This window comes from Bombina bombina, chromosome 5 (genome assembly GCF_027579735.1).
Source record: "Bombina bombina isolate aBomBom1 chromosome 5, aBomBom1.pri, whole genome shotgun sequence".
NCBI lineage: Eukaryota > Metazoa > Chordata > Amphibia > Anura > Bombinatoridae > Bombina > Bombina bombina.
Window position 1 is genome coordinate 883,675,080 of NC_069503.1, and position 26,067 is coordinate 883,701,146.

The window sequence follows — 26,067 nt, forward strand, 5'->3', positions numbered from 1 at the left end:
ACTTCCAAACTTTAATAGGCATATTAATACCTTCATTAGAATACTCTGCACAGTCACGAGAATAGGAATAGCCAGACACTGGAAAGAGGGAGTACCGACATGGTGCGAGATACTAGAAAGATTTAAACTAACATATTCTCTATACGAAATGGCAGCAAAAATACTAGATACGACGGAAAACTTCCAAAAGATTTGGTTCTATTGGATAATGCATCCACCTTAATATGATTATCCTAATCTAACCTGATAGAACAGTAAAAAGAAACATGATGGGAGGGGGAAGAAGGTAGGAGTTTTGGAGAGACATAATTATGAAGACTACACTGAGTTTACTATATCATATTCAGAGGTGTGACACATCAAGAGTACATTCTAGTGACCTAAAGTTATGTTTAGTTAGTTTTCTTTTATTGTAATAAAAATCCACATGAGAGATAGGTGTCTTTCATAAGAAATATATCAGGTATGCCTTACTGACTTTGAGACTTGATTGTATGTTGTAATTCCATGTGAAAAAAGATAAACCTCAAACTGTTAAATTTAGGAACTAAAGGGTTTATATGCCTGACAAGCTGATAATGTAATCAACTGTAAAAGACCGATATTGTATTCAATGATGTTATTTCAATAAAAATTATTTTATCATAAAATAATTACAAAGTTGCCTGTAAAATAAATATTAATCCTAAAATAGCTACAATGTAATTATTCGTTATATTGTAGCTATATTAGGGTTTATTTTACAGGTAAGTATTTAGCTTTAAATAGGAATAATTTATTTAATAAGAGTTAATTAATTTCGTTAGATAAAAATTATATTTAACTTAGGGGGGTGTTAGGGTTAGACTTAGCTTTAGGGGTTAATCCATTTATTAGAATAGCGGTGAGCTCTGGTCAGCAGATTAGGGGTTAATAATTGAAGTTAGGTGTCGGCGATGTTAGGGAGGGCAGATTAGGGGTTAATACTATTTATTATAGGGTTAGTGAGGCGGATTAGAGGTTAATAACTTTATTATAGTAGCGGTGCGGTCCGCTCGGCAGATTAGGGGTTAATAAGTGTAGGCAGGTGGAGGCGACGTTGAGGGCGGCAGATTAGGGGTTAATAAATATAATATAGGGGTCGGCGGTGTTAGGGGCAGCAGATTAGGGGTTCATAGCTATAATGTAGGTGGCGGCGCTTTGCGGTCGGCAGATTAGGGGTTAATTATTGTAGGTAGCTGGCGGCGACGTTGTGGGGGGCAGATTAGGGGTTAATAAATATAATACAGGGGTCGGCGGTGTTAGGGGCAGCAGATTAGGGGTACATAAGTATAACGTAGGTGGCGGTCGGCAGATTAGGGGTTAAAAAAATTTAATCGAGTGGCGGCGATGTGGGGGGGCCTCGGTTTAGGGGTACATAGGTAGTTTATGGGTGTTAGTGTACTTTAGAGTACAGTAGTTAAGAGCTTTATGAACCGGCGTTAGCCCAGAAAGCTCTTAACTATTGACTTTTTTCCTGCGGCTGGAGTTTTGTCGTTAGATGTCTAACGCTCACTTCAGCCACGACTCTAAATACCGGAGTTAGAAAGATCCCATTGAAAAGATAGGATACGCAATTGACGTAAGTGGATCTGCGGTATGGAAAAGTCGCGGCTGAAAAGTGAGCGTTAGACCTTTTTTGAGTGACTCCAAATACCGGAGTTAGCCTAAAACCAGCGTTAGGAGCCTCTAACGCTGGTTTTCACGGCTAACGCCAAACTCCAAATCTAGGCCTTAGTTAGTAGATTTGTGAAATAAAGTATGTTTGATGATACCATATATTTTTTACTCTGCATAACACAGCAATTATAAAACACTAGCGAAGCCTAAGCTTCAGGATAGAGTGAGTGCGCTTGTAAGCTAAAAGTATACACACCATATAAAAAATAATATTCAAATTTAATAAACGTGAATAAGCATAATATACACAATATATAAACAACTTAACTTAGGGACGTCTCCCTGTGATGTTAAAAACTGAGATAAAAATACTAGCTTACATTAAATGCAGGTTAAATCCTATATAGACTATGCAAACACTTTCCAGACAGCAGTTATAGATGTATGTTATTATAAATTGCTATATCTCTGTGAAGATGTAAAAATGTATGGCATAACACTATTGTTAAAAAAACAGAATAAAAACAAAAGGAATGGATTAACTAAAAAGCACCAAGTTCATATGTATAATATCAGTGCAGGTAGCCGTATGCAATCAGCGTAGGTGTTATAACACTTGTAAGGAATGACAGCTTAGATTCGTATGCTGATAGTTAGCTCCACAAAAATTGCAAGGTACTATACCGTAAATTCAGAGGGTGTTACCGGAAAGTTAAATCTTTCGGTCAAAACTAGGACCGCAGCTGTAGTCACTGCCGTTCCTGGGGATAGAAGTGTACAGACCTCTGCACATGTGAGTCGGCGTCTGATGTCACAGACTCCCCATCCGCTCTTCTTAATCCAATGTTCGATGTTCCAACAGCATAAAGGAAAACAGCTGATTGCTGTGTCCTGATGTCAGCTCACTGTATAGGCAGACTTGCCTGCTGTAGATGAACTTGTTTCTCCAGTAGAACGGTGGGGCACAGGTTCTCCCTCACCTTGGGATATATAGAGATGATATTAACCCGGGTTAAAAGTTGCAGTAAAGAGCTCAGCAAATGACTGCAAGTTCTTCTCTGCAGAGTATTAATGCTTTTATAGATATTGCTAAAGGGAAAAAGATACAGAATTAATTTACTGATCTTGTGAAGTTTGTAGACTCTGTAGAGTTTTATTGTAAATGTGCTAGCGAGGAAGAGCTCAGTAAACAAACAGGCACTTGTGACATTGTGACTTTGAAAGAAGGACATTCTAGTGCAGTCTTTACTGCAACTTTTAACCCGGGTTAATATAGTCTCTTTCCTCCATTTACTGCTGTGTGTGTTATGGACAATCAAAAGGGTTAGTTCACTGCTGCCTGTTTAGGGCAATCAAGGAATAACTACTGCAAGTGCCTCACAACATGTATTTAATCCAGTAATTGCCCATCTCCCAAGAAATCAAATGCTCATATTATTGCTTAAAGGGCCATAATACCCAAATGTTTAAACACTTGAAAGTGATGCAGCATAGCTGTAAAAAGCTGATTAGAAAATATCACCTGAACATCTCTATGTAAAAAAGAAAGATACTTTACCTCAAAAGTTCCTCAGTAGCCACCTCCCATTGTAAAGGATTTCTAAGCAGCATATCAGTATGTCTGTCCCGGGACAACTGAAAGGATGAGCTTCGTGCACTCTCATATTATTTCACCAATCAAAAATCCTTTTTTACATAGAGATGCTCAGGTGATATTTTCCTGTCAGCTTTTTACAGTTATACTGCATCAGTTTCAAGTGATTTAGCATATGAGTATTATGTCCCTTTAATTTATGATGAAATCAAGGGTTTAATTCCATTTATCGTTAATTATGTATTTTGGCGACCAATGTGTTAAAGAAATTTAAGTTAAATTGGAGTCAAGCTATATGTTGCTATGAAAGTGCATTAAAGAATTAATAAACGTCCCCTCTGTCTCAGTGTCACTGTGCTGATGTGTGGCTAGCAAGCATAATAGTTTCTGGAGAACTATTAACCCTTTGAAGCTCACTCCAGAAACAAAAAATCTGTTTAGATTATTATTTCTGTAGAATGCAACTGTTCTCAGGTTATTATGCATCTGTTTATGAGAATTAAGTCTTGTAAATGAAAAATTAATTGCCAAGGATTCTAAGTCTAACCCTAAAAGGTTCTTTAAGTACATAAATAGCAAAAAATCTAAGAAGGATAATATAGGTACATTAAAATGTGTGGAGGGTAGCATGATAAATAATGACAGGGAGAAGGCTGAGGTACTAAACCAGTTTTTTTCTTCAGTATACACAAGAGAGGAACCATTGAATGATACTTTGGAACAGAATAGAACATGCCAGTCCATACCACTAACTGGGTTTTGTTTAGAGGATATCAGGAAAAAACTAAAAAATATTAAGGTAAATAAAACTCCAGGCCCAGATGGAATACACCCAAGGGTGTTAAGTGAATTTAGCACTGTTATAGACAAACCTTTACTCTTAATTTTTCAAGACTCATTATCCTCAGGCATGGTACCCCAGGATTGGCGTAAAGCTGATGTGGTGCCACTCTTCAAAAAGGGAAGCAGGGATGATCCAGGAAGCTATAGACCAGTTAGTCTGACATCAATAGTGGGGAAGATATTTGAAGGGATTATAAGGGATTATATTGATGAGCATATTTGTGTAAACAAGATTATGAGTTCTAATCAGCATGGCTTTAGGAGAAATAGATCATGTCAAACTAATCTAATTAGATTCTACGAGGAAGTAAGTAAAAATATAGATAAAGGGGAATCAGTTGATGTGATATACTTAGATTTTGCAAAGGCATTTGATACAGTGCCACATGAGAGATTAATGCACAAAATTAAGGGACTGGGAATAGCTGAAAATGTTAGCTCATGGATAAATAACTGGATAAAAGATAGGGAGCAACGAGTAGTAGTAAATGGATCATACTCAGATTGGACAAAGGTAATCAGTGGCGTCCCCCAGGGATCAGTACTGGGCCCTGTTCTTTTTAATATTTTTATAAATGACTTGGAGCAAGGATTAAATAGCGACATCTCTATTTTTGCAGATGATACTAAGTTAAGTAAGGTCATTAGGTCAGAGCAGGACGAACTCTCTTTACAAAGGGATTTGCTAAAATTAGAACTATGGGCAAGTGAATGGAAAATGAGATTTAATACGGAAAAATGTAAGGTTCTACATTTTGGAAGTAAAAATAAGCAGGCTACGTATTTTTTAAATGGGACAAGACTTAGCCAAACACAGGAGGAAAGGGATTTGGGAGTAGTAATAGATAACAAGCTAAAGATGAGTGCACAATGCAGGGCAGCGGCTTCAAAGGCTAATAAGATACTAGCATGTATTAAAAGAGGCATTGATTCAAGGGAGGAAAGCATAATTCTGTCATTATATAAAGCCCTGGTAAGACCTCACCTTGAGTTTGGAGTGCAGTTCTGGGGACCGATTGCTAAAAAAGATATTGCAGAACTAGAAAAAGTTCAGAGAAGGGCCACAAAGCTAATAAGGGGATTGGAGAAATTAACCTATGAGGAGAGGCTAGCCAAACTGGGTCTGTTCTCTTTAGAAAAAAGGCGCTTGAGAGGTGACATGATTACTTTATATAAATATATTCAAGGCCCATATACAGAGATGGCAGAAGCTCTTTTTATTCCAAGAAAATTGTTTCTGACAAGAGGTCATAATTTAAGGTTGGAGGAAAGGAGATTTAATCTCCTGCAACGGAAACGTGTTTTCACTGTAAGAGCAATAAAATTGTGGAACTCATTACCAAAGGAGGTAGTGAATGCCAATACCATAGATTCATTTAAAAATAGTCTGGATAAATTTCTGTATATAAACAAAATTCATGGATATGATTGCTAGTATTAAATGTGTCACATTTTAATGGGGTTATTTAAGCTTAACTGGAGCTTTTTGTAAGTATTTTAGATTTGTATAGGTTGAACTCGATGGACTTCAGTCTTTTTTCAACCTTATCTACTATGTTACTATGTTACTGTATTTTATAAAAAAAGGATGAAAATGTTATGATTCACAAATCATATTTGATATAAAATAATATCTCAAAATGTAGCTATAATAAAGTATGTTCCAACTTAAAGGGACAGGAAACACAACATTTTTATTTCATGATTTGGATAGAGCATACCATTTTAAACAACTTTCCAATTCACTTCTATTATCTAATTTGCTTTATCATCCTGGTATCCTTTCTTAAAAAACATATCTACTTATCCATGGCAGCAGCAATCCATTATTAGGACCTAGATGCTGATTAGTGGCTACCCACAGTTGTCCCTTGTCATTGGCTCACCAAATGTGTTAAGCTAGCTCCTAGAAGTGCATTGCTACTTATTTAACAAAGGATAACAAGATAAGGAAGCACATTTAATATTAGAAGTAAATTTAAAACTGTTTTCTCTATCTAAATCATGAAATAACATTTTTGTTTTTCATGTCCCTTTAATTTTAATAGAAAACAGAAAAAAAGATAAATAGTGAATGGTATTCTAGAACAGTAACGAGCTGATTACCTTAACTGTGTGTTCTCTATTTTATCAAATTAGCATTCTTGAAGAAAAACAAGAACATCTTACATTTATGGGCGAAACCTCATACACCTGACATCAAGGGTTTGATTTAACAAAGCCTGGACAGTGTTCGCTTCTGTAAACTTGTCAGCCCCCGGGTGCAATATGCTTTTTGCATTTAACATTGTACAAGTGTCTGCTTGTGCAATGTGGCCCCCTGCTCTCGCTAGCCCAATGACACAAGTAGGGTTTTCCAATCAACCCGAGTGAACGTGTCTGGGGGGATTTAAATTCACCATTTAAGAGCTGGCGTAAAGGTTATGCATATGCAGCATGATAAATGGAGCCTCAAGTGTTTTGAAACAAATCTAGTAATTATTTATAAAATACGGTATCAATAAATGCCTTATACAGTGCAAAAGCATGAACCAAATATTTATGACAATTAGCTAAATAATGAAGAAATAATAATGAAATGAATATTTTAGCAGGTAGAGACATGTAATAAATATTACGTGATGTATGCCAGATTGTATAACTTCAGGTTTTCATCAGGACAGTGACCTCTTGGACCGTCGGAAACATTGCTTTGGTGTCCAATCTGAAACTGGTGAAGACCTATATTTTTCTGTGGAGTTGGAGACTGAACTCTTGCAATGGGAAAAAGCTTTCCAGATGGCAACTTTCTTAGAAGTTGAACGGATTCAGGTAAGACGTTGGTTTTAGTTGTAAATACACAAAAAAACAAAGAAATGCCTCATTTATATTTTCTTCTTATTCATAAACACAAAATAAAGAAATAAGTACATAAATTCAGCACTTGAATTACAATATGATGATATGATGAATGGCATCAGCAATAACATCCCTGATCACATGGCATACATCACCTCTGAGGTAATTATTTAAAGTGATGGCAAATTCAGCTAATCGCATTCAGAAGCAGAACCTAGAAATAGCATTGCTGAATTAGGCAATAAAAAAAATGGATAAAAAATCATCTGAAAAAGAGGTGTCCTGCTAAAGTAATAGTAATTATAGCTATTTGCTAAGCCATAAAGGCATTTACTGGGGCTCTTCACTCAGTGAGGCCTATTTACTAAAGGTCTTGCGGACCTGATCCGACAGTGCGGATCATGTCCGCAAGACCTCGCTGAATGCAGAGAGCAATACGCTCTCCGTATTCAGCATTGCACCAGCAGCTCACAAGAACTGCTGGTGCAACGCTGCCCCCTGCAGACTCGCGGCCAATGGGCTGCCAGCAGGGGGTGTCAATCAACCCAATCGTACTCGATCAGGTTGAATTCCTGTGATTCCTGTCTGCCTGCTCAGAGCAGGCGGACAGGGTTATGGAGCAGCGGTCTTACGGAGCTTGATAAATGGGCCCCAGTAACTCAATGAACAAGCCAAGCTGCTTATTGGATTGTTAAATGTTTTCATTATAAGTATATGAATGTACTCAAACATTTCTGGTATTTATCTTTCTATGCCATTGAGCTCCAGTTATGTCTACTGCAAAACTACACCACATATGTACCACAATTTTTTTTTAAAAAAATACAAAGGTGCTTTTTACTGTGGTGCATTTTAGTTATGGGGCTAGGAATGTGTAACATAAACTGTAATTGTATATGGATTTGGTTCTCAAAGCATTCTATTAATATGAATTTGTCACTACATAACTGCCGCTTGTATGCAGGTTTTTCTTGTTATGGTTAATTTTATGAATGAGATACGACAAACCCATGCCAATGGGGATCACTCTGTGGTACTTCAACAGTTTTTTTTTAATTTGTTTTATTAAGATTTTATAAAACATTAAAAGAAAATCAAGTATTGTAACCAATATTAAGCAATATAAAATATATAAACAATATCACAATGGATATAACAATAACAAACAAAGAAATAAAGGGGAAATCTTACTTTCCAATTGGCCTTTCCAATTGTCTTTGATTAGCAATCAACTAAATTTAGTGGACTCAGCTGACTGCCCTGCCTGCATATATTTGACACTAGGTTGGGCTGTGCATTGCACTGGCCTGTGCATTGCTATAACAACATATGTTCACATTTTCAAAGTGAACATTTTATAAGTGAGGCATTAACATTAGACTTATACAAGAATTAAGTGAACATTTTATAAGTGAGGCATTAACATTAGAATTATACAAGAATTAAGTGAACATTTTATAAGTGAGGCATTAACATTAGAATTATACAAGAATTAAGTGAACATTTTATAAGTGAGGCATTAACATTAGAATTATACAAGAATTGAACAAGGATTGGGCTAGGGGCAAGACACAAGGATAGTACTTCTGTAATATTATGTTTCATATACCTTTTTGATTTCTTATGCAATTGCTACTGTAATTCTGTGTCTTATGTGTTTCAGTGGTTCCCAATTTTGTAAAAATGCTCAATATATTCATATTCCTTTTTGCTACCTCTTTTCTCTATAACAAACTACATTATTCAAATATTCCTTCTCCCTCTTCATCTGCACTGTTCATTAGCCCATCTCTCTTAAACTCACCTTACTTTTGTAATCATAAACTTTACCTATTCCTAAACACTCTCTCTCCCCCCTGCAACTCGTCTCAAAAGCAGTCTCACTACTGCAAATCTGTATCTCATCTCATGTGACTCTCCCTCTTGCTTTTACTTACTGCTGGTGACATCTCCCCTAATCCTGGTCCACAACTACTGCCAAGCCGTGCACATCCATGTGTACCATCCCATAGACTCAGAAAACAAAACTCTGCAAACCTTACTCACATTCCTCTTGCATCAAAAGCCACTACCCCTTTAACTTGCACACTCTGGAACTCTCGCTCTGTTTGCAACAAGCTCACTTCTATACATGACCTCTTCATCTCCCGCTCCCTCAACCTTCTGGCCCTAACAGAAACCTGTCTCTCTCCCCTAGACACAGCATCCACTGCTGCTCTGTCATATGGGGGCCTACACTTCAGCCACACTCCTAGGTCTGGTAATAGACAAGGAGGTGGTGTAGGTATTTTACTTTCCTCTCGTTGCACCTTTCAAGAAATACATCCCATCTCTTCCCTCACATTTCCCTCATTCGAAACCCACATGATTAGCTTATTCTCCCCTCTCTCTGTACGTGTTGCAATCATATACCGACGCCCTGGCTCCTCAACTCAATTTATAGATCACTTGGCTGCCTGGCTACCTTATTTCCTTTCCTCAGACACCCCTGCCCTCATTATTGGCAACTTCAACATCCCCCTTGACAATCCCACTGCCTCATCTGCAAAACAACTTCTGCAACTCACTTCCTCTTTCGGTCAGTCACAATGGACTGATTCTCCCACTCACAAAGACGGTCACTCTCTTGACCTGATCTTTAGCTATCGATGCACTCTCTAAAACTTCACAAACTCCCCCTTTCCTCTTTCTGACCACCATCTCCTTACTTGCAACATATCATCCCTTCCTACAACTCTCCCTCCTACTCCTCACACCAAACTTCACAGAAGCATTATGTCTTTAGATCAACAACAGCTTGCTAATTCCCTCAAACCACTCCTCTCATCCTTCTCCTCCTTTGCCTGCCCTGAACAATCTATCTACCACTATAATTCCACCCTTATATCCGTCCTTGACAATCTCACACCTCTTACCATTGCTCAGAAATCAAACACTCATCCTCAGCCCTGGCATACTCCTCTGACACAATACCTACGCAGATGTTCCCGTACTGCTGAACGGCACTGGAGAAAATCTCGGAGTTCAGCTGATTTTCTTCATTACAAATTCATCTTGAACTCCTACGATTCTGCCCTTAATTTCCATAAGCAACATTACTTCTCTACTCTTATCTCTAATCTTTCTTCAAACCCAAAACGTCTGTTCTCCACTTTCAATACTCTCCTCCACCCTCCCCCACCTCCTAATACAACTTCTCTGTCAGCTCAAGACTTTGCCAGTCACTTCAATAACAAAATTGACTCCATCAGAAATGAAATCAGCTCTTATTCCATTCTCTCCCCCCCTCAAACGCTCTCACTCAACCACAACCCACATAACCTGAAAATTAGCTCATTCTCCCCTTTTACTGAGGAAGAAGTTTCAGCACTTACACTGCGCTCTCACCTCACTACCTGTCCCCTTGACCCTATTCCCTCAGTAGTAAGAAGTTACACATGTCGTCAAACTTAAATTGACAGATACCATGCCCCTTTTTATGCAAATCCCGCCCCTTTTCTGCCCATATACTCCCCCTGGAATCCGCCCCTTTTTAATATTGATAATGATTTTGATATGGTAATTATATAGTTGCGTAATAAGTAAAATGTATTTTTATTCATTGTAATGATTTTGATATGGTAATTATATAGTTGCGGAATAATTGAGTAATTGCTTTATGAATGAGCGAAATGTTTTTACTTTGCTATGGTATATGTAATATCCAATAGGTTTTGTAGTGAGTAAATATTTATGTTTAAGTATATGGGCAAGACAAAGCTGTAATAAACATGTTCGGACTTGCCCGCAGTACAGAATTCCATACTAGGGGCATAAGACAAAGCTATATATTCACACAAAAAACGGAAAGCAGACACAGCCTTAAACATGTATACTGAATGGGAAAAAAATCATGAAAACTGTATTTTAAAATGTGGTGTGATAGGAGCGCCTAAAGGTGGGTTCCTGCTGCTAAAAAAGATTTTCCCTCAAAAAAACTAAATAACAATGTAAACAAAAATAAGGAATTTAGCAGCGCTAATGACAGCTTGGAAATGATGAATTCAATATAACTAGTGGCTTCACAATATTATTTATTAAAAATCTATATTCACATTTAAACAATTTTATATCTTTAAAATTGAGGGACGTCTCCCTATTGGAAATAAACAAAGAAAACTCTAGCTAGAAATATATGGTATCTTCATAAAACACTGTGGTTATAAATTCAAATATTGATTTACTCAAACCAATCAAAAAAATGTTCATCAAACCAATATATAGGTATACTGCGATCTAAGCAAATCTTAAAACCAAACAGTTACTTTATAAGTGAACTTGACAGATTAAAAAATGACTGAAAGTTTCTTTTTAGGTAATAGCAATGCTACAAAGTTTCCGTTTTTCTCGATAGGGATATATTTTCAGTTTTTTGATACTTTGTTATATTTATAAACTGCAGTGGTCGTTATCCCAGCTTTGAAATCCAGCTGGCGGCTATTTTTAAGTCAATTTGTTACGGAGGTAAGTGTCTTTTTGTAAAAGGTTTTTTTTATATTTAAACACCTTTATACAATTCACATATATATCCTTAGTAGGAAAAAGAGAACGAAGAGGTACCTTTTTGTGTTCCGGTTGCAACCTCTGATCCTTATTCACTGTGAGTGATTCACAGACTGTTCGATTCTGATGTTGTGATGAGTCACCTGATCCTCTCTTTGTTTCAGAGGTCAGAGGTCGTGTTCTGTCTCTATAATGTGGTCATCCTTTTCTTTTTTATAACCCAAATGAATTATTTCACCTGAGCCTCCTCAGTATTAGTGAAGATCGAGGATTTTCTTCTGTAAATTTGGCAGTAACAATGTACTCCGTGGAGTCTTTTCTGCAAATAGACTTCAGACTGCAGGGTCACAAATAGACTTCAGACTGCAGGGTTACAAGGCTTCTTGACAGTCTTTCAGTGGAGTGTTCAATAAAGTGTGGCAGGTCCCATTCAACCCGTTTCACCCTTCTGGGCTTTATCAAGAATGTATCTCCTGCTCACTTCCAAACTTTTAAAGGTTGTAGTATGCTTTGATTGGTTACAGATTTGCTCTGAAATTCTTTCAACACCTGTGTAGCTTTCATTCAAAAGGTGGATCTTTCTTAAGGAGGAATTGTTTGTTTTGTTCCTTTATTGTCAGTTTATCCCTATTGTTAGACTTCACAATTAGTAACGAAAATCTTTTTTACAATTTCACTGCTTTGATGTTTGATATAAGTGATCTAATATATTTTTTAAATAAAAAATCTGTCTAATTAATTTTATGGCATTTATAAACCAAAACATCAAAGCAGTGAAATTGGAATAAAGATTTTCGTTACTAATTGTGAAGTCTAAAAATAGGGATAAACACATTATCTTCACACATACTGAAGTATATAAGTTTTCTACATTTTTCCAGCACTGTCTTCTGCTATATCACACAGGCTAAGTACTCAAAATGCCTGAGCAAGGCAAAGTTATATATACACATGCACACACAGAGAGAGAGAGAAAGACAGACAAATAGAGAGAGATGTATTCACACACAAAAAATAAATATTTTATATACACACACACACACACACACAGAGCTGCATTCACCCAAAAAACTGAAAACAGGCACTGCCTGAAACATGTATATTAAAAATATATATACTGGCTGGAAAAACAAATCATGAAAACTGTAGTTTAAAAGACTTAGGCCTAGATTTGGAGTTTGGCGGTAGATGGGTTGTTAACGCTACGCGGGCTTTTCTCCAACATTGGTGTGTCCGGTCCACGGCGTCATCCTTACTTGTGGGATATTCTCTTCCCCAACAGGAAATGGCAAAGAGTCCCAGCAAAGCTGGTCACATGATCCCTCCTAGGCTCCGCCCACCCTAGTCATTCTCTTTGCCGTTGCACAGACAACATCTCCACGGAGATGGTTAAGAGTTTTTTGGTGTTTAAATGTAGTTTTATTCTTCTATCAAGTGTTTGTTATTTTAAAATAGTGCTGGTATGTGCTATTTACTCTGAAACAGAAAAGGATGAAGATTTCTGTTTGTAAGAGGAAGATGATTTTAGCAGACAGTAACTAAAATCGATTGCTGTTTCCACACAGGACTGTTGAGATGAAGTAACTTCAGTTGGGGGAAACAGTTAGCAGTCTTTTCTGCTTAAGGTATGACTAGCCATATTTCTAACAAGACCATGTAATGCTGGAAGGCTGTCATTTCCCCTCATGGGGACCGGTAAGCCATTTTCTTAGTTAAACATAAAAGAATAAAGGGCTTCAAAAAGGGCTTAAAAACTGGTAGACATTTTTCTGGGCTAAAACAATTGCTTTACTAGGCATATTATGCAGATTCTAACTAATTATTGGTATTATAATCTTGGGGAACGTTTAGAAAAACGGCAGGCACTGTGTTGGACACCTTTTTCAGATGGGGGCCTTTCTAGTTAAGGGTTAAAGCTCTGAAATTTAGTGTGCAATACTTTTAATGCTTTAAGACACTGTGGTGAAATTTTGGTGAATTTTGAACAATTCCTTCATACTTTTTCACATATTCAGTAATAAAGTGTTTTCAGTTTGAAATTTAAAGTGACAGTAACGGTTTTATTTTAAAACGTTTTTTGTGCTTTGTTGACAAGTTTAAGCCTGTTTAACATGTCTGTACCATCAGATAAGCTATGTTCTATATGTATGAAAGAAAATGTGTCTCCCCATTTAAATTTATGTGATAATTGTGCCATAGTGTCCAAACAAAGTAAGGACAGTAATGCAACAGATAATGATATTGCCCAAGATGATTCCTCAAATGAGGGGAGTAAACATGATACTACATCATCCCCTACTGTGTCTACACCAGTTTTGCCCACACAGGAGGCCCCTAGTACATCTAGTGCGCCAATACTTATTACCATGCAACAATTAACGGCTGTAATGGATAACTCCATAGCAAATCTTTTATCCAAAATGCCTACTTATCAGAGAAAGCGCGATTGCTCTGTTTTAAACACTGAAGAGCAAGAGGACGCTGATGATAACTGTTCTGACATACCCACACACCAATCTCAAGGGGCCGTGAGGGAGGTTTTGTCTGATGGAGAAATTTCAGATTCAGGAAAAATTTCTCATCAAGCTGAACCTGATGTTGTGACATTTAAATTTAAATTAGAACATCTCCGCGCACTGCTTAAGGAGGTGTTATCTACTCTGGATGATTGTGACAATTTGGTCATTCCAGAGAAATTATGTAAGATGGACAAGTTCCTAGAGGTTCCGGTGCCCCCCGACGCTTTTCCTATACCCAAGCGGGTGGCGGACATAGTAAATAAAGAGTGGGAAAGGCCCGGCATACCTTTTGTTCCCCCCCCTATATTTAAGAAATTATTTCCTATAGTCGACCCCAGAAAGGACTTATGGCAGACAGTCCCCAAGGTCGAGGGGGCGGTTTCTACTCTAAACAAACGCACTACTATTCCTATCGAAGATAGTTGTGCTTTCAAAGATCCTATGGATAAGAAATTAGAGGGTTTGCTTAAAAAGATTTTTGTACAGCAAGGTTACCTTCTACAACCAATTTCATGCATTGTTCCTGTCACTACGGCAGCGTGTTTCTGGTTCGAGGAACTAGAAAAATCGCTCAGTAAAGAATCTTCGTATGAGGAGGTTATGGACAGAGTTCAAGCACTTAAATTGGCTAACTCTTTTGTTTTAGATGCCGCTTTGCAATTAGCTAGATTAGCGGCGAAAAATTCAGGGTTTGCTGTCGTGGCGCGCAGAGTGCTTTGGCTAAAGTCTTGGTCAGCGGATGTGTCTTCCAAGACAAAATTGCTTAACATTCCTTTCAAAGGTAAAACATTATTTGGACCTGATTTGAAAGAGATTATTTCAGACATCACTGGGGGAAAGGGCCACGCCCTCCCACAGGATAGGTCTTTTAAGGCTAATAATAAGCCTAATTTTCGTCCCTTTCGCAGAAACGGACCAGTCTCTAATTCTGTATCCTCTAAGCAGGAGGGTAATACTTCACAACCCAAACCAGCCTGGAAACCAATGCAAGGCTGGAACAAGGGTAAGCAGGCCAAGAAGCCTACCACTGCTACCAAAACAGCATGAAGGGATAGCCCCCGATCCGGGACCGGATCTAGTGGGGGGCAGACTTTCTCTCTTTGCTCAGGCTTGGGCAAGAGATGTTCAGGATCCTTGGGCGCTAGAAATAGTTTCTCAAGGTTATCTCCTGGAATTCAAGGAACTACCCCCAAGGGGAAGGTTCCACAGGTCTCAATTATCTTCAAACCAAATAAAGAGACAGGCATTCTTACATTGCGTAGAAGACCTGTTAAAGATGGGAGTGATACATCCAGTTCCAATAAGAGAACAAGGAATGGGATTTTATTCCAATCTGTTCATAGTTCCCAAAAAAGAGGGAACATTCAGACCAATTTTGGATCTAAAGATCCTAAACAAATTTCTCAGGGTACCATCGTTCAAAATGGAAACTATTCGAACGATCCTACCTACTATCCAGGAAAATCAATTTATGACTACCGTGGATTTAAAGGATGCGTACCTACATATTCCTATCCACAAGGAACATCATCAGTTCCTAAGGTTCGCTTTTCTGGACAAGCATTACCAGTTTGTGGCACTTCCATTTGGATTAGCCACTGCTCCAAGGATTTTCACAAAGGTACTAGGGTCCCTTCTAGCGGTTCTAAGACCAAGGGGCATTGCAGTAGTACCTTACTTGGACAACATCCTGATTCAAGCGTCGTCCCTGTCAAAAGCAAAGGCTCATACGGACATTGTCCTAGCCTTTCTCAGATCTCACGGATGGAAGGTGAACAAAGAAAAAAGTTCTCTGTCCCCGTCAACAAGAGTTCCCTTCTTGGGAACAATAATAGATTCCTTAGAAATGAGGATTTTTCTGACAGAGGTCAGAAAATCAAAACTTCTAAGCTCTTGTCAAGTACTTCATTCTGTTCCTCGTCCTTCCATAGCGCAGTGCATGGAGGTAATAGGATTGATGGTTGCAACAATGGACATAGTTCCTTTTGCACGAATTCATCTAAGACCATTACAACTGTGCATGCTCAGACAGTGGAATGGGGATTATACAGACTTGTCTCCGACGATTCAAGTAGATCAAAAGACCAGAGATTCACTCCGTTGGTGGCTGACCCTGGACAATCTGTCACAGGGAATGAGCTTCCGCAGACCAGAGTGGGTCATTGTCACGACCGACGCCAGCCTAGTGGGCTGGGGCGCGGTCTGGGAATCCCTGAAAGCTCAGGGTCTATGGTCTCGGGAAGAGTCTCTTCTCCCGATAAACATTCTGGAACTGAGAGCGATATTCAATGCTCTCAGAGCTTGGCCTCAACTAGCAAAGGCCAAATTCATAAGGTTTCAGTCAGACAACATGACGACCGTTGCATATATCAATCATCAGGGGGGAACAAGGACTTCCCTGGCGATGAAAGAAGTGACCAAGATAATTCAATGGGCGGAGGATCACTCCTGCCACTTGTCTGCGATCCACATCCCAGGAGTGGAAAATTGGGAAGCGGATTTTCTGAGTCGTCAGACATTCCATCCGGGGGAGTGGGAACTCCATCCAAATAACTCAATTATGGGGCATTCCAGACATGGATCTGATGGCATCTCGTCAGAACCTCAAGGTTCCTTGCTACGGGTCCAGATCCAGGGATCCCAAGGCGACCCTAGTAGATGCACTAGTAGCACCTTGGACCTTCAACCTAGCTTATGTATTCCCACCGTTTCCTCTCATCCCCAGGCTGGTAGCCAGGATCAATCAGGAGAGGGCCTCGGTGATCTTGATAGCTCCTGCGTGGCCACGCAGGACTTGGTATGCAGACCTGGTGAATATGTCATCGGCTCCACCATGGAAGCTACCTTTGAGACAGGACCTTCTTGTTCAGGGTCCATTCGAACATCCAAATCTGGTTTCCCTCCAACTGACGGCTTGGAGATTGAACGCTTGATTTTATCAAAGCGTGGGTTTTCAGATTCTGTAATAGATACTCTGATTCAGGCTAGAAAGCCTGTAACTAGAAAAATTTACCATAAAATATGGAAAAAATATATCTGTTGGTGTGAATCTAAAGGATTCCAATGGAACAAGATAAAAATTCCTAAGATTCTATCCTTTCTACAAGAAGGTTTGGAGAAAGGATTATCTGCAAGTTCTCTGAAGGGACAGATCTCTGCTTTATCTGTTTTACTTCACAAAAGACTGGCAGCTGTGCCAGATGTTCAAGCATTTGTTCAGGCTCTGGTTAGGATCAAGCCTGTTTACAGACCTTTGACTCCTCCCTGGAGTCTAAATCTAGTTCTTTCAGTTCTTCAAGGGGTTCCATTTGAACCCTTACATTCCGTAGATATTAAGTTATTATCTTGGAAAGTTTTGTTTTTGGTTGCAATTTCTTCTGCTAGAAGAGTTTCAGAGTTATCTGCTCTGCAGTGTTCTCCGCCCTATCTGGTGTTCCATGCAGATAAGGTGGTTTTGCGTACTAAGCCTGGTTTTCTTCCGAAAGTTGTTTCCAACAAAAATATTAACCAGGAGATAGTTGTACATTCTTTGTGTCCGAATCCAGTTTCAAAGAAGGAACGTTTGTTACACAATTTGGACGTAGTCCGTGCTCTAAAATTCTATTTAGAGGCTACTAAAGATTTCAGACAAACATCTTCCTTGTTTGTTGTTTATTCTGGTAAAAGGAGAGGTCAAAAAGCGACTTCTACCTCTCTTTCCTTTTGGCTTAAAAGCATTATCCGATTGGCTTATGAGACTGCCGGACGGCAGCCTCCTGAAAGAATCACAGCTCACTCCACTAGGGCTGTGGCTTCCACATGGGCCTTCAAGAACGAGGCTTCTGTTGACCAGATATGTAAGGCAGCGACTTGGTCTTCACTGCACACTTTTGCCAAATTTTACAAATTTGATACTTTTGCTTCTTCGGAGGCTATTTTTGGGAGAAAGGTTTTGCAAGCCGTGGTGCCTTCCATTTAGGTGACCTGATTTGCTCCCTCCCTTCATCCGTGTCCTAAAGCTTTGGTATTGGTTCCCACAAGTAAGGATGACGCCGTGGACCGGACACACCAATGTTGGAGAAAACAGAATTTATGCTTACCTGATAAATTACTTTCTCCAACGGTGTGTCCGGTCCACGGCCCGCCCTGGTTTTTTAATCAGGTCTGATGAATTATTTTCTCTAACTACAGTCACCACGGTATCATATGGTTTCTCCTATATATATTCCTCCTGTCCGTCGGTCGAATGACTGGGGTGGGCGGAGCCTAGGAGGGATCATGTGACCAGCTTTGCTGGGACTCTTTGCCATTTCCTGTTGGGGAAGAGAATATCCCACAAGTAAGGATGACGCCGTGGACCGGACACACCGTTGGAGAAAGTAATTTATCAGGTAAACATAATTTCTGTTTTTTCTGGCCGCACCATAAAATTAACTCTGGTATCGAGAGTCCAAAAAAATGCGTTAGGCTCCAAAAAAGGAGCGTAGAGCATTTTTAACGCAAATGCAACTCTCGATACCAGAGTTGCTTACGGACGCGGCCAGCCTCAAAAACGTGCTCGTGCACGATTCTCCCATAGGAAACAATGGGGCTGTTTGAGCTGAAAAAAAAACTAACACCTGCAAAAAACCAGCGTTCAGCTCCTAACGCAGCCCCATTGTTTCCTATGGGGAAACACTTCCTACGTCTGCACCTAACACCCTAACATGTACCCCGAGTCTAAACACCCCTAACCTTACACTTATTAACCCCTAATCTGCCACCCCCGCTATCGCTGACCCCTGCATTATATTATTAACCCCTAATCTTCCGCTCCGTAAACCGCCACAACTTACATTATCCCTATGTACCCCTAATCTGCTGCCCCTAACATCGCCGACCCCTATATTATATTTATTAACCCTTAACCTGCCCCCCACAACGTCGCCGCCAGCTACTTACAATAATTAACCCCTAATCTGCCGACCGCAAAGCGCCGCCACCTACGTTATCCTTATGTACCCCTAATCTGCTGCCCCTAACACCGCCGACCCCTATATTATATTTATTAACCCCTAATCTGCCCCCCTCAACGTCGCCGACACCTGCCTACACTTATTAACCCCTAATCTGCCGAGCGGACCTGAGCGCTACTATAATAAAGTTATTAACCCCTAATCCGCCTCACTAACCCTATCATAAATAGTATTAACCCCTAATCTGCCCTCCCTAACATCGCCGACACCTAACTTCAATTATTAACCCCTAATCTGACGACCGGAGCTCACCGCTACTATAATAAATGTATTAACCCCTAAAGCTAAGTCTAACCCTAACACTAACACCCCCCTAACTTAAATATAATTTACATCTAACGAAATTAATTAACTCTTATTAAATAAATTATTCCTATTTAAAGCTAAATACTTACCTGTAAAATAAATCCTAATATAGCTACAATATAAATTATAATTATATTATAGCTATTTTAGGATTAATATTTATTTTACATGCAACTTTGTAATTATTTTAACCAGGTACAATAGCTATTAAATAGTTAAGAACTATTTAATAGTTACCTAGTTAAAATAATTACAAAATTACCTGTAAAATAAATCCTAACCTAAGTTATAATTAAACCTAACACTACCCTATCAATAAATTAATTAAATAAAATACCTACAATTACCTACAATAAAACCTAACACTACACTATCAATAAATAAATTAAATACAATTCCTACAAATAACTACAATTACATAAACTAACTAAAGTACAAAAAATAAAAAAGAACTAAGTTACAAAAAATAAAAAAATATTTACAAACATAAGAAAAATATTACAACAATTTTAAACTAATTACACCTACTCTAAGCCCCCTAATAAAATAACAAAGACCCCCAAAATAAAAAAATGCCCTACCCTATTCTAAATTAATAGAGTTAAAAGCTCTTTTACCTTACCAGCCCTGAACAGGGCCCTTTGCGGGGCATGCCCCAAGAAAATCAGCTCTTTTGCCTGTAAAAAAAAACATACAATACCCCCCCCCAACATTACAACCCACCACCCACATACCCCTAATCTAACCCAAACCCCCCTTAAATAAACCTAACACTAAGCCCCTGAAGATCTTCCTACCTTGTCTTCACCTCAACAGGTATCACCGATCCGTCCTGGCATCCGGTGCTGAAGAGGTCCAGAAGAGGCTCCAAAGTCTTCCTCCTATCCGGCAAGAAGAGGACATCCGGACCGGCAAACATCTTCATCCAAGCGGCATCTTCGATCTTCTTCCATCCGGTGCGGAGCGGGTCCATGTTGAAGCAGCCGACGCGGATCCATCCTCTTCTTTCTGCGTCTCCCGACGAATGACGGTTCCTTTAAGGGACGTCATCCAAGATGGCGTCCCTCGAATTCCGATTGGCTGATAGGATTCTATCAGCCAATCGGAATTAAGGTAGGAATATTCTGATTGGCTGATGGAATCAGCCAATCAGAATCAAGTTCAATCCGATTTGCTGATCCAATCAGCCAATCAGATTGAGCTCGCATTCTATTGGCTGATCGGAACAGCCAATAGAATGCGAGTTATAATACTGTTATATATCCTTTGTTGGCAATGACAGAGGTCAAACATTTTCTGTAAGTCTTCACAAGGTTGTCACACACTGTTGCTGGTATGTTGGTCCATTCCTGCATGCAGATCTCCTCTAGAGCAGTGATGTTTTGGGGCTGACGCTGGGCAACACTGACTTTCAACTCCCTCCAAAGGTTTTCTATGTGGTTGAGATCTGCAGACAGGCTAGGCCACTCCAGGACCTTGAAATGCTTCTTACGAAGCCACTCATTTGTTGCCCGGGCGGTGTGTTCGGGATCATTGTCATGATGAAAGACTTAGCCATGTTTCATCTTCAATGCCCTTGCTGATGGAAGGAGGTTTGCACTCAAAATCTCACGATACATGGCCCCATTTATTTTTTCATGTACACGGATCAGTCGTCCTGTTCCCTTTGCAGAGAAACAGCCCCAAAGCATGATGTTGCCACCCCCATGCTTCACAGTAGGTATGGTGTTCTTTGGTTGCTACTCAGCATTCTCTCTCCTCCAAACACGACGAGTTGTGTTTCTACCAAACAGTTCTACATTGGTTTCATCTGACCATATGACATTCTCCCAATCCACTTCTGGATCATCCAAATGCTCTCTAGCATACTTCAGACGGGCCAGGACATGTACTGGCTTAAGCAGGGAGACACGTCTGGTACTGCAGGATCTGAGTCCCTGGCGGCGTAGTGTGTTACTGATGGTAGCCTTTGTTACGCTGGTCCCAGCTCTCTGCAGGTCATTCACTAGGTCCCCGTGTGGTTCTGGGATGTTTGCTCACCGTTAATGTGATCATTTTGACCCCACAGGGTCAGATCTTGCGTGGAGCCCCAGATTGAGGGAGATTATCTGTGGTCTTGTATGTCTTCCACTTTCTAATTATTGCTCCCACAGTTGATTTCTTCACACCAAGCTGCTTGCCTATTGCAGATTCAGTCTTCCCAGCCTGGTGCAGGTCTACAATTTTTTTTCTGGTGTCCTTCAACAGCTCTTTGGTCTTCAACATAGTGGAGTTTGGAGTGTGACTGTTTGAGGTTTTGGACAGGTGTCTTTTATACTGATAACAAGTTCAAACAGGTGCCATTAATACAGATAATGAGTGGAGGACAGAGGAGCCTCTTAACAAAGAAGATACAGGTCTGTGAGAGCCAGTAATCTTGCTTGTTTGTAGGTGACCAAATACTTATTTTCCACCATAACATGCAAATAAATTCTTTCCAAATCAGACAATGTGATTGTCTGGATTTGTTTCCACATTTTGTCTCTCATAGTTGAGGTATACCTATGATGAAAATTACAGGCCTCGCTCATCTTCTTAAGTGGGAGAACTTGCACAATTGGTGGCTGACTAAATACTTTTTTGCCCCACTGTATATATATACATACGCACACGCACACACATAGAGAGATGTATTCACACAAAACATTCAAAACAGGCATTACCTTAAGTATGAATATTAAATATATACATATATTGACCAGGGAAAAATCATAAAAACTGTAGTTTAAAACACATTAGCTTCAAACATACGAAGAATATACGGTCTTTCTTTTTGCAGCACTGAGTGCTGCTATATGAGTACTAATATACTGTATGTAGACAAAAAAAAAATGTGTACACGCCCCCTTTTCAATAGATCTTAAATTACAAAGTGCATATATTGGTACAATTACCTTTTAAGGTTTAAACTGTCAGTAAAACTGAAATAAAAGGCTTGAAAAAGTATTTTAGAACCTGTTTTTAGACATATGAATTTTGTCTTAAACAGCTGTTTGCCCACAATTATATCCACAGAAAAAGTAAACAAGGGAATTTCTCATGGTCAGTTATTCTCATAGTTTCAAGTCATTTGGTCAGCTGTTCATCTACTCACTAGACACATGTGATAAGTAGCATGAATTGTTTTATTAAATAAGTTACACCAGTCCTTAAACTGCCAAGCAATAAAACTGCCTAACAAAGCTTACAGACCATTTAACACCTTGTAATTACACACAGTCATTTATTCTCATACAAAAACCCCTACAGATAGACAACTGTCCTTTTTCTGCATCCAAAGATGCCAATTCAAGTCAACTGTCTCAGCCGTTATTACCATGTTTATATGTTGTATATACTGTATCTATTTTAGGAGCCTGTATTTAACCCCTTAATGACCGAGGACGTGCAGGGTACGTCCTCAAAAAAAAGGCAGTTAACGCCTGAGGACGTACCCTGCACGTCCTCGGTGTGGAAAGCAGCTGGAAGCGATCCTGCTCGCTTCCAGCTGCTTTCCGGTTATTGCAGTGATGCCTCGATATGGAGGCATCCTGCAATAACCTCACATGGCCATCCGATGCAGAGAGAGCCACTCTGTGGCCCTCTCTGCACCGGACATCGATGGCCGGTTTCGTTGGTGGGTGGGAGCCGACTTGGGAGGCGGGTGGGCGGCCATCAGTGTGCCGCATGACGTCAAGGGGGGCGGGATCGGGGGCGGGATCGTCGGGGTGCGCACGGGCGCGTGCGCGTGCACGGAGGGTGGCGGGCGGGCGCGTGCACGGGGCGGGAGCGGGTGGGAACCGCTACACTACGGAAAATGTTTTAATAAATGTGGCCTAATCTTGTTTGTGCAAAAGCACAAAAAGTGATCATGGAGGGGTGGGGGGTTGGTTTTGTGTGGGGGGAAGCTACACTACAGAAACGTTTTAATAAATGTAAAAAAAAAACAATTTTTTCTTCTAAACTGGGTACTGGCAGACAGCTGCCAGTACCCAAGATGGCGCCCATTAAGTTAGAGTGGGAGGGTTATAGAGCTGTTTAGGGGGGATCAGTGAGGTTGGGGTCTAAGGGGGGATCGTACACATCAGCATATGTAAATATGCTTCTTTTTTTTTTTTTTAAAAAAAAGGGCCAAATACCTTTTATTTTAGTACTGGCAGAGTTTCTGCCAGTACTTAAGATGGCGGGGACAATTGTGGGGTGGGGGAGGGAAGAGAGCTGTTTGGGAGGGATCAGGGGGTCTGATGTTTCAGGTGGGAGGCTGAGCTCTACACTAAATCTAATATTAACTCTGCAAGCTCCCTACAAGCTACCTAATTAACCCCTTCACTGCTAGCCATAATACACGTGTGATGCGCAGCGGCATTTAGCGGCCTTCTAAATACCAAAAAGCAATGCCAAAGCCATATATGTCTGCTATTTCTGAACAAAGGGGATCCCAGAGAAGCATTTACAACTATTTGTGCCATAACTGCACAAGCTGTTTGTAAATGATTTCAGTGAGAAACCTAAAATTGTGAAAAATGTAACTTTTTTTTTTATTTGATCGCATTTGGCGGTGAAATGGTGGCATGAAATATACCAAAATGGGCCTAGATCAATACTTGGGGTTGTCTACTACACTACACTAAAGCTAAAATTACCCCAAAAAGCTCCCTACATGCTCCCTAATTAACCCCTACACTGCTGGGCATAATACACGTGTGATGCGCAGTGGCATTTAGTGGCATTCTAATTACCAAAAAGCAACACCAAAGCCATATAAGTCTGCTATTTATGAACAAAGGGGATCCCAGAGAAGAATTTACACCCATTTGTGCCATAATTGCACAAGCTGTTTGTAAATAATTTCAGTGAGAAACCTAAAGTTTGTGAAAAATTTTGTGAAAAAGTGAACGATTTTTTTTATTTGATCGCATTTGGCGGTGAAATGGTGGCATGAAATATACCAAAATGGGCCTAGATCAATACTTTGGGTTGTCTACTAAAAAAAAATATATACATGTCAATGAATATTCAGAGATTCCTAAAAGATATCAGTGTTCTAATGTAACTAGCGCTAAATTTGAAAAAAAAATGGTTTGGAAATAGCAAAGTGCTACTTGTATTTATGGCCCTATAACTTGCAAAAAAAGCAAAGAACATGTAAACATTGGGTATTTCAAAACTCAGGACAAAATTTAGAAACTATTTAGCATAGGTGTTTTTTGGTGGTTGTAGATATGTAACAGATTTTGGGGGTCAAAGTTAGAAAAAGTGTTTATTTTTTTTAATTTTTCCTCATATTTTATAATTTTTTTATAGTAAATTATAAGATATGATGAAAATAATGGTATCTTTAGAAAGTCCATTTAATGGCGAGAAAAATGGTATATAATATGTGTGGGTACAGTAAATGAGTAAGAGGAAAATTACAGCTAAACACAAACACTGCAGAAATGTAAAAATAGCCTTGGTCCCAAACGGACAGAAAATGGAAAAGTGCTGTGGTCATTAAGGGGTTAAGAGAGCCCATTTGTGTAATGTATTAATACAGATTAATAGTTTACATAATAGAATAATTTAACACAGACACAAATACAAAATTCAATATTTTTATTATGGAGAAAAAACATTTAAGCAATAACAGGATTACAAAGATAATACAAAATAAGGAAAAAATACATTTAAACTCAATTTATTTACATTTTTAACAAGTAGTCTGTTGTATACGTGTACCAGTTCTTTTCTAACACCTAGATTTAGAGTTTTGCGTTAGAAGGGGTGCGTTAGCTACGCGTGTCTTTTTTCCCCCGCACCTTTTAAATAACGCTGGTATTTAGAGTTCTCTGAAGGGCTGCGTTAGGCTCCAAAAAGGGAGCATAGAGCATAATTTACCGCCACTGCAACTCTAAATACCAGCGTTGCCTACGGACGCGGACAGCTTCAAAAACGTGCTCATGCACGATATCCCCATAGGAAACAATGGGGCAGTTTGAGCTGAAAACAAAACCTAACACTTGCAAAAAAGCAGCGTTCAGCCAATAGAATGTGAGCTCAATCTGATTGGATGATTGGATCAGCCAATCAGATTGAACTTGAATCTGATTGGCTGATTCAATCAGCCAATCTGATTTTTCCTACCTTAATTCCGATTGGCTGATAGAATCCTATCAGCCAATCGGAATTCGAGGGACGCCATCTTGGATTACGTCACTTAAAGGAACCTTAATTTGTCTGGAGTCGCCGGAAGAAGAGGATGGATCCGCGTCGGCTGCTTCAAGATGGTCCCGCTCCGCGCCGGATGGATGGAGATAGAAGACGCCGTCTGGATGAACATGTCTACCGGTCCGAATGTCCTCTTCTTGCCGGATAGGATGAAGAACTTTGGACCCTCTTCTGGACCTCTTCTTGCCGGATAGGATGAAGACTTCGGAACCTCTTCTGGACGGATCGGTGATACCCGGCGTGGTGAAGATAAGGTAGGGAGATCTTCAGGGGCTTAGTGTTAGGTTTTTTAAGGGGTGTTTGGGTTAGATTAGGGGTATGTGGGTGGTGGGTTGTAATGTTGGGGGGGTATTGTATGTTTATTTAAATGCAAAAGAGCTGTTTTCTTTGGGGCATGCCCTGCAAAAGGCCCTTTTAAGGGCTGGTAAGGTAAAAGAGCTGTTAACTTTTTATTTTAGAATAGGGTAGGGTATTTTTTATTTTTGGGGGCTTTGTTATTTTTTTAGGGGGCTTAGAGTAGGTGTAATTAGTTTAAAATTCTTGTAATCTTTTTTTATTTTTTGTAATT

General features: G+C 39.5%; 1 protein-coding gene across 1 annotated transcript in view; it reads left to right on the top strand.

Annotated features, from left to right (window-relative positions):
* SNTG1 (syntrophin gamma 1) overlaps window positions 1-26,067 on the top strand; it is a 710,288-nt gene that overhangs the window by 604,227 nt on the left and 79,994 nt on the right. Inside the window, 1 exon segment of the mRNA XM_053715033.1 lies at window positions 6,734-6,886. Within this exon segment, the coding sequence (XP_053571008.1) occupies window positions 6,734-6,886 (153 nt within the window).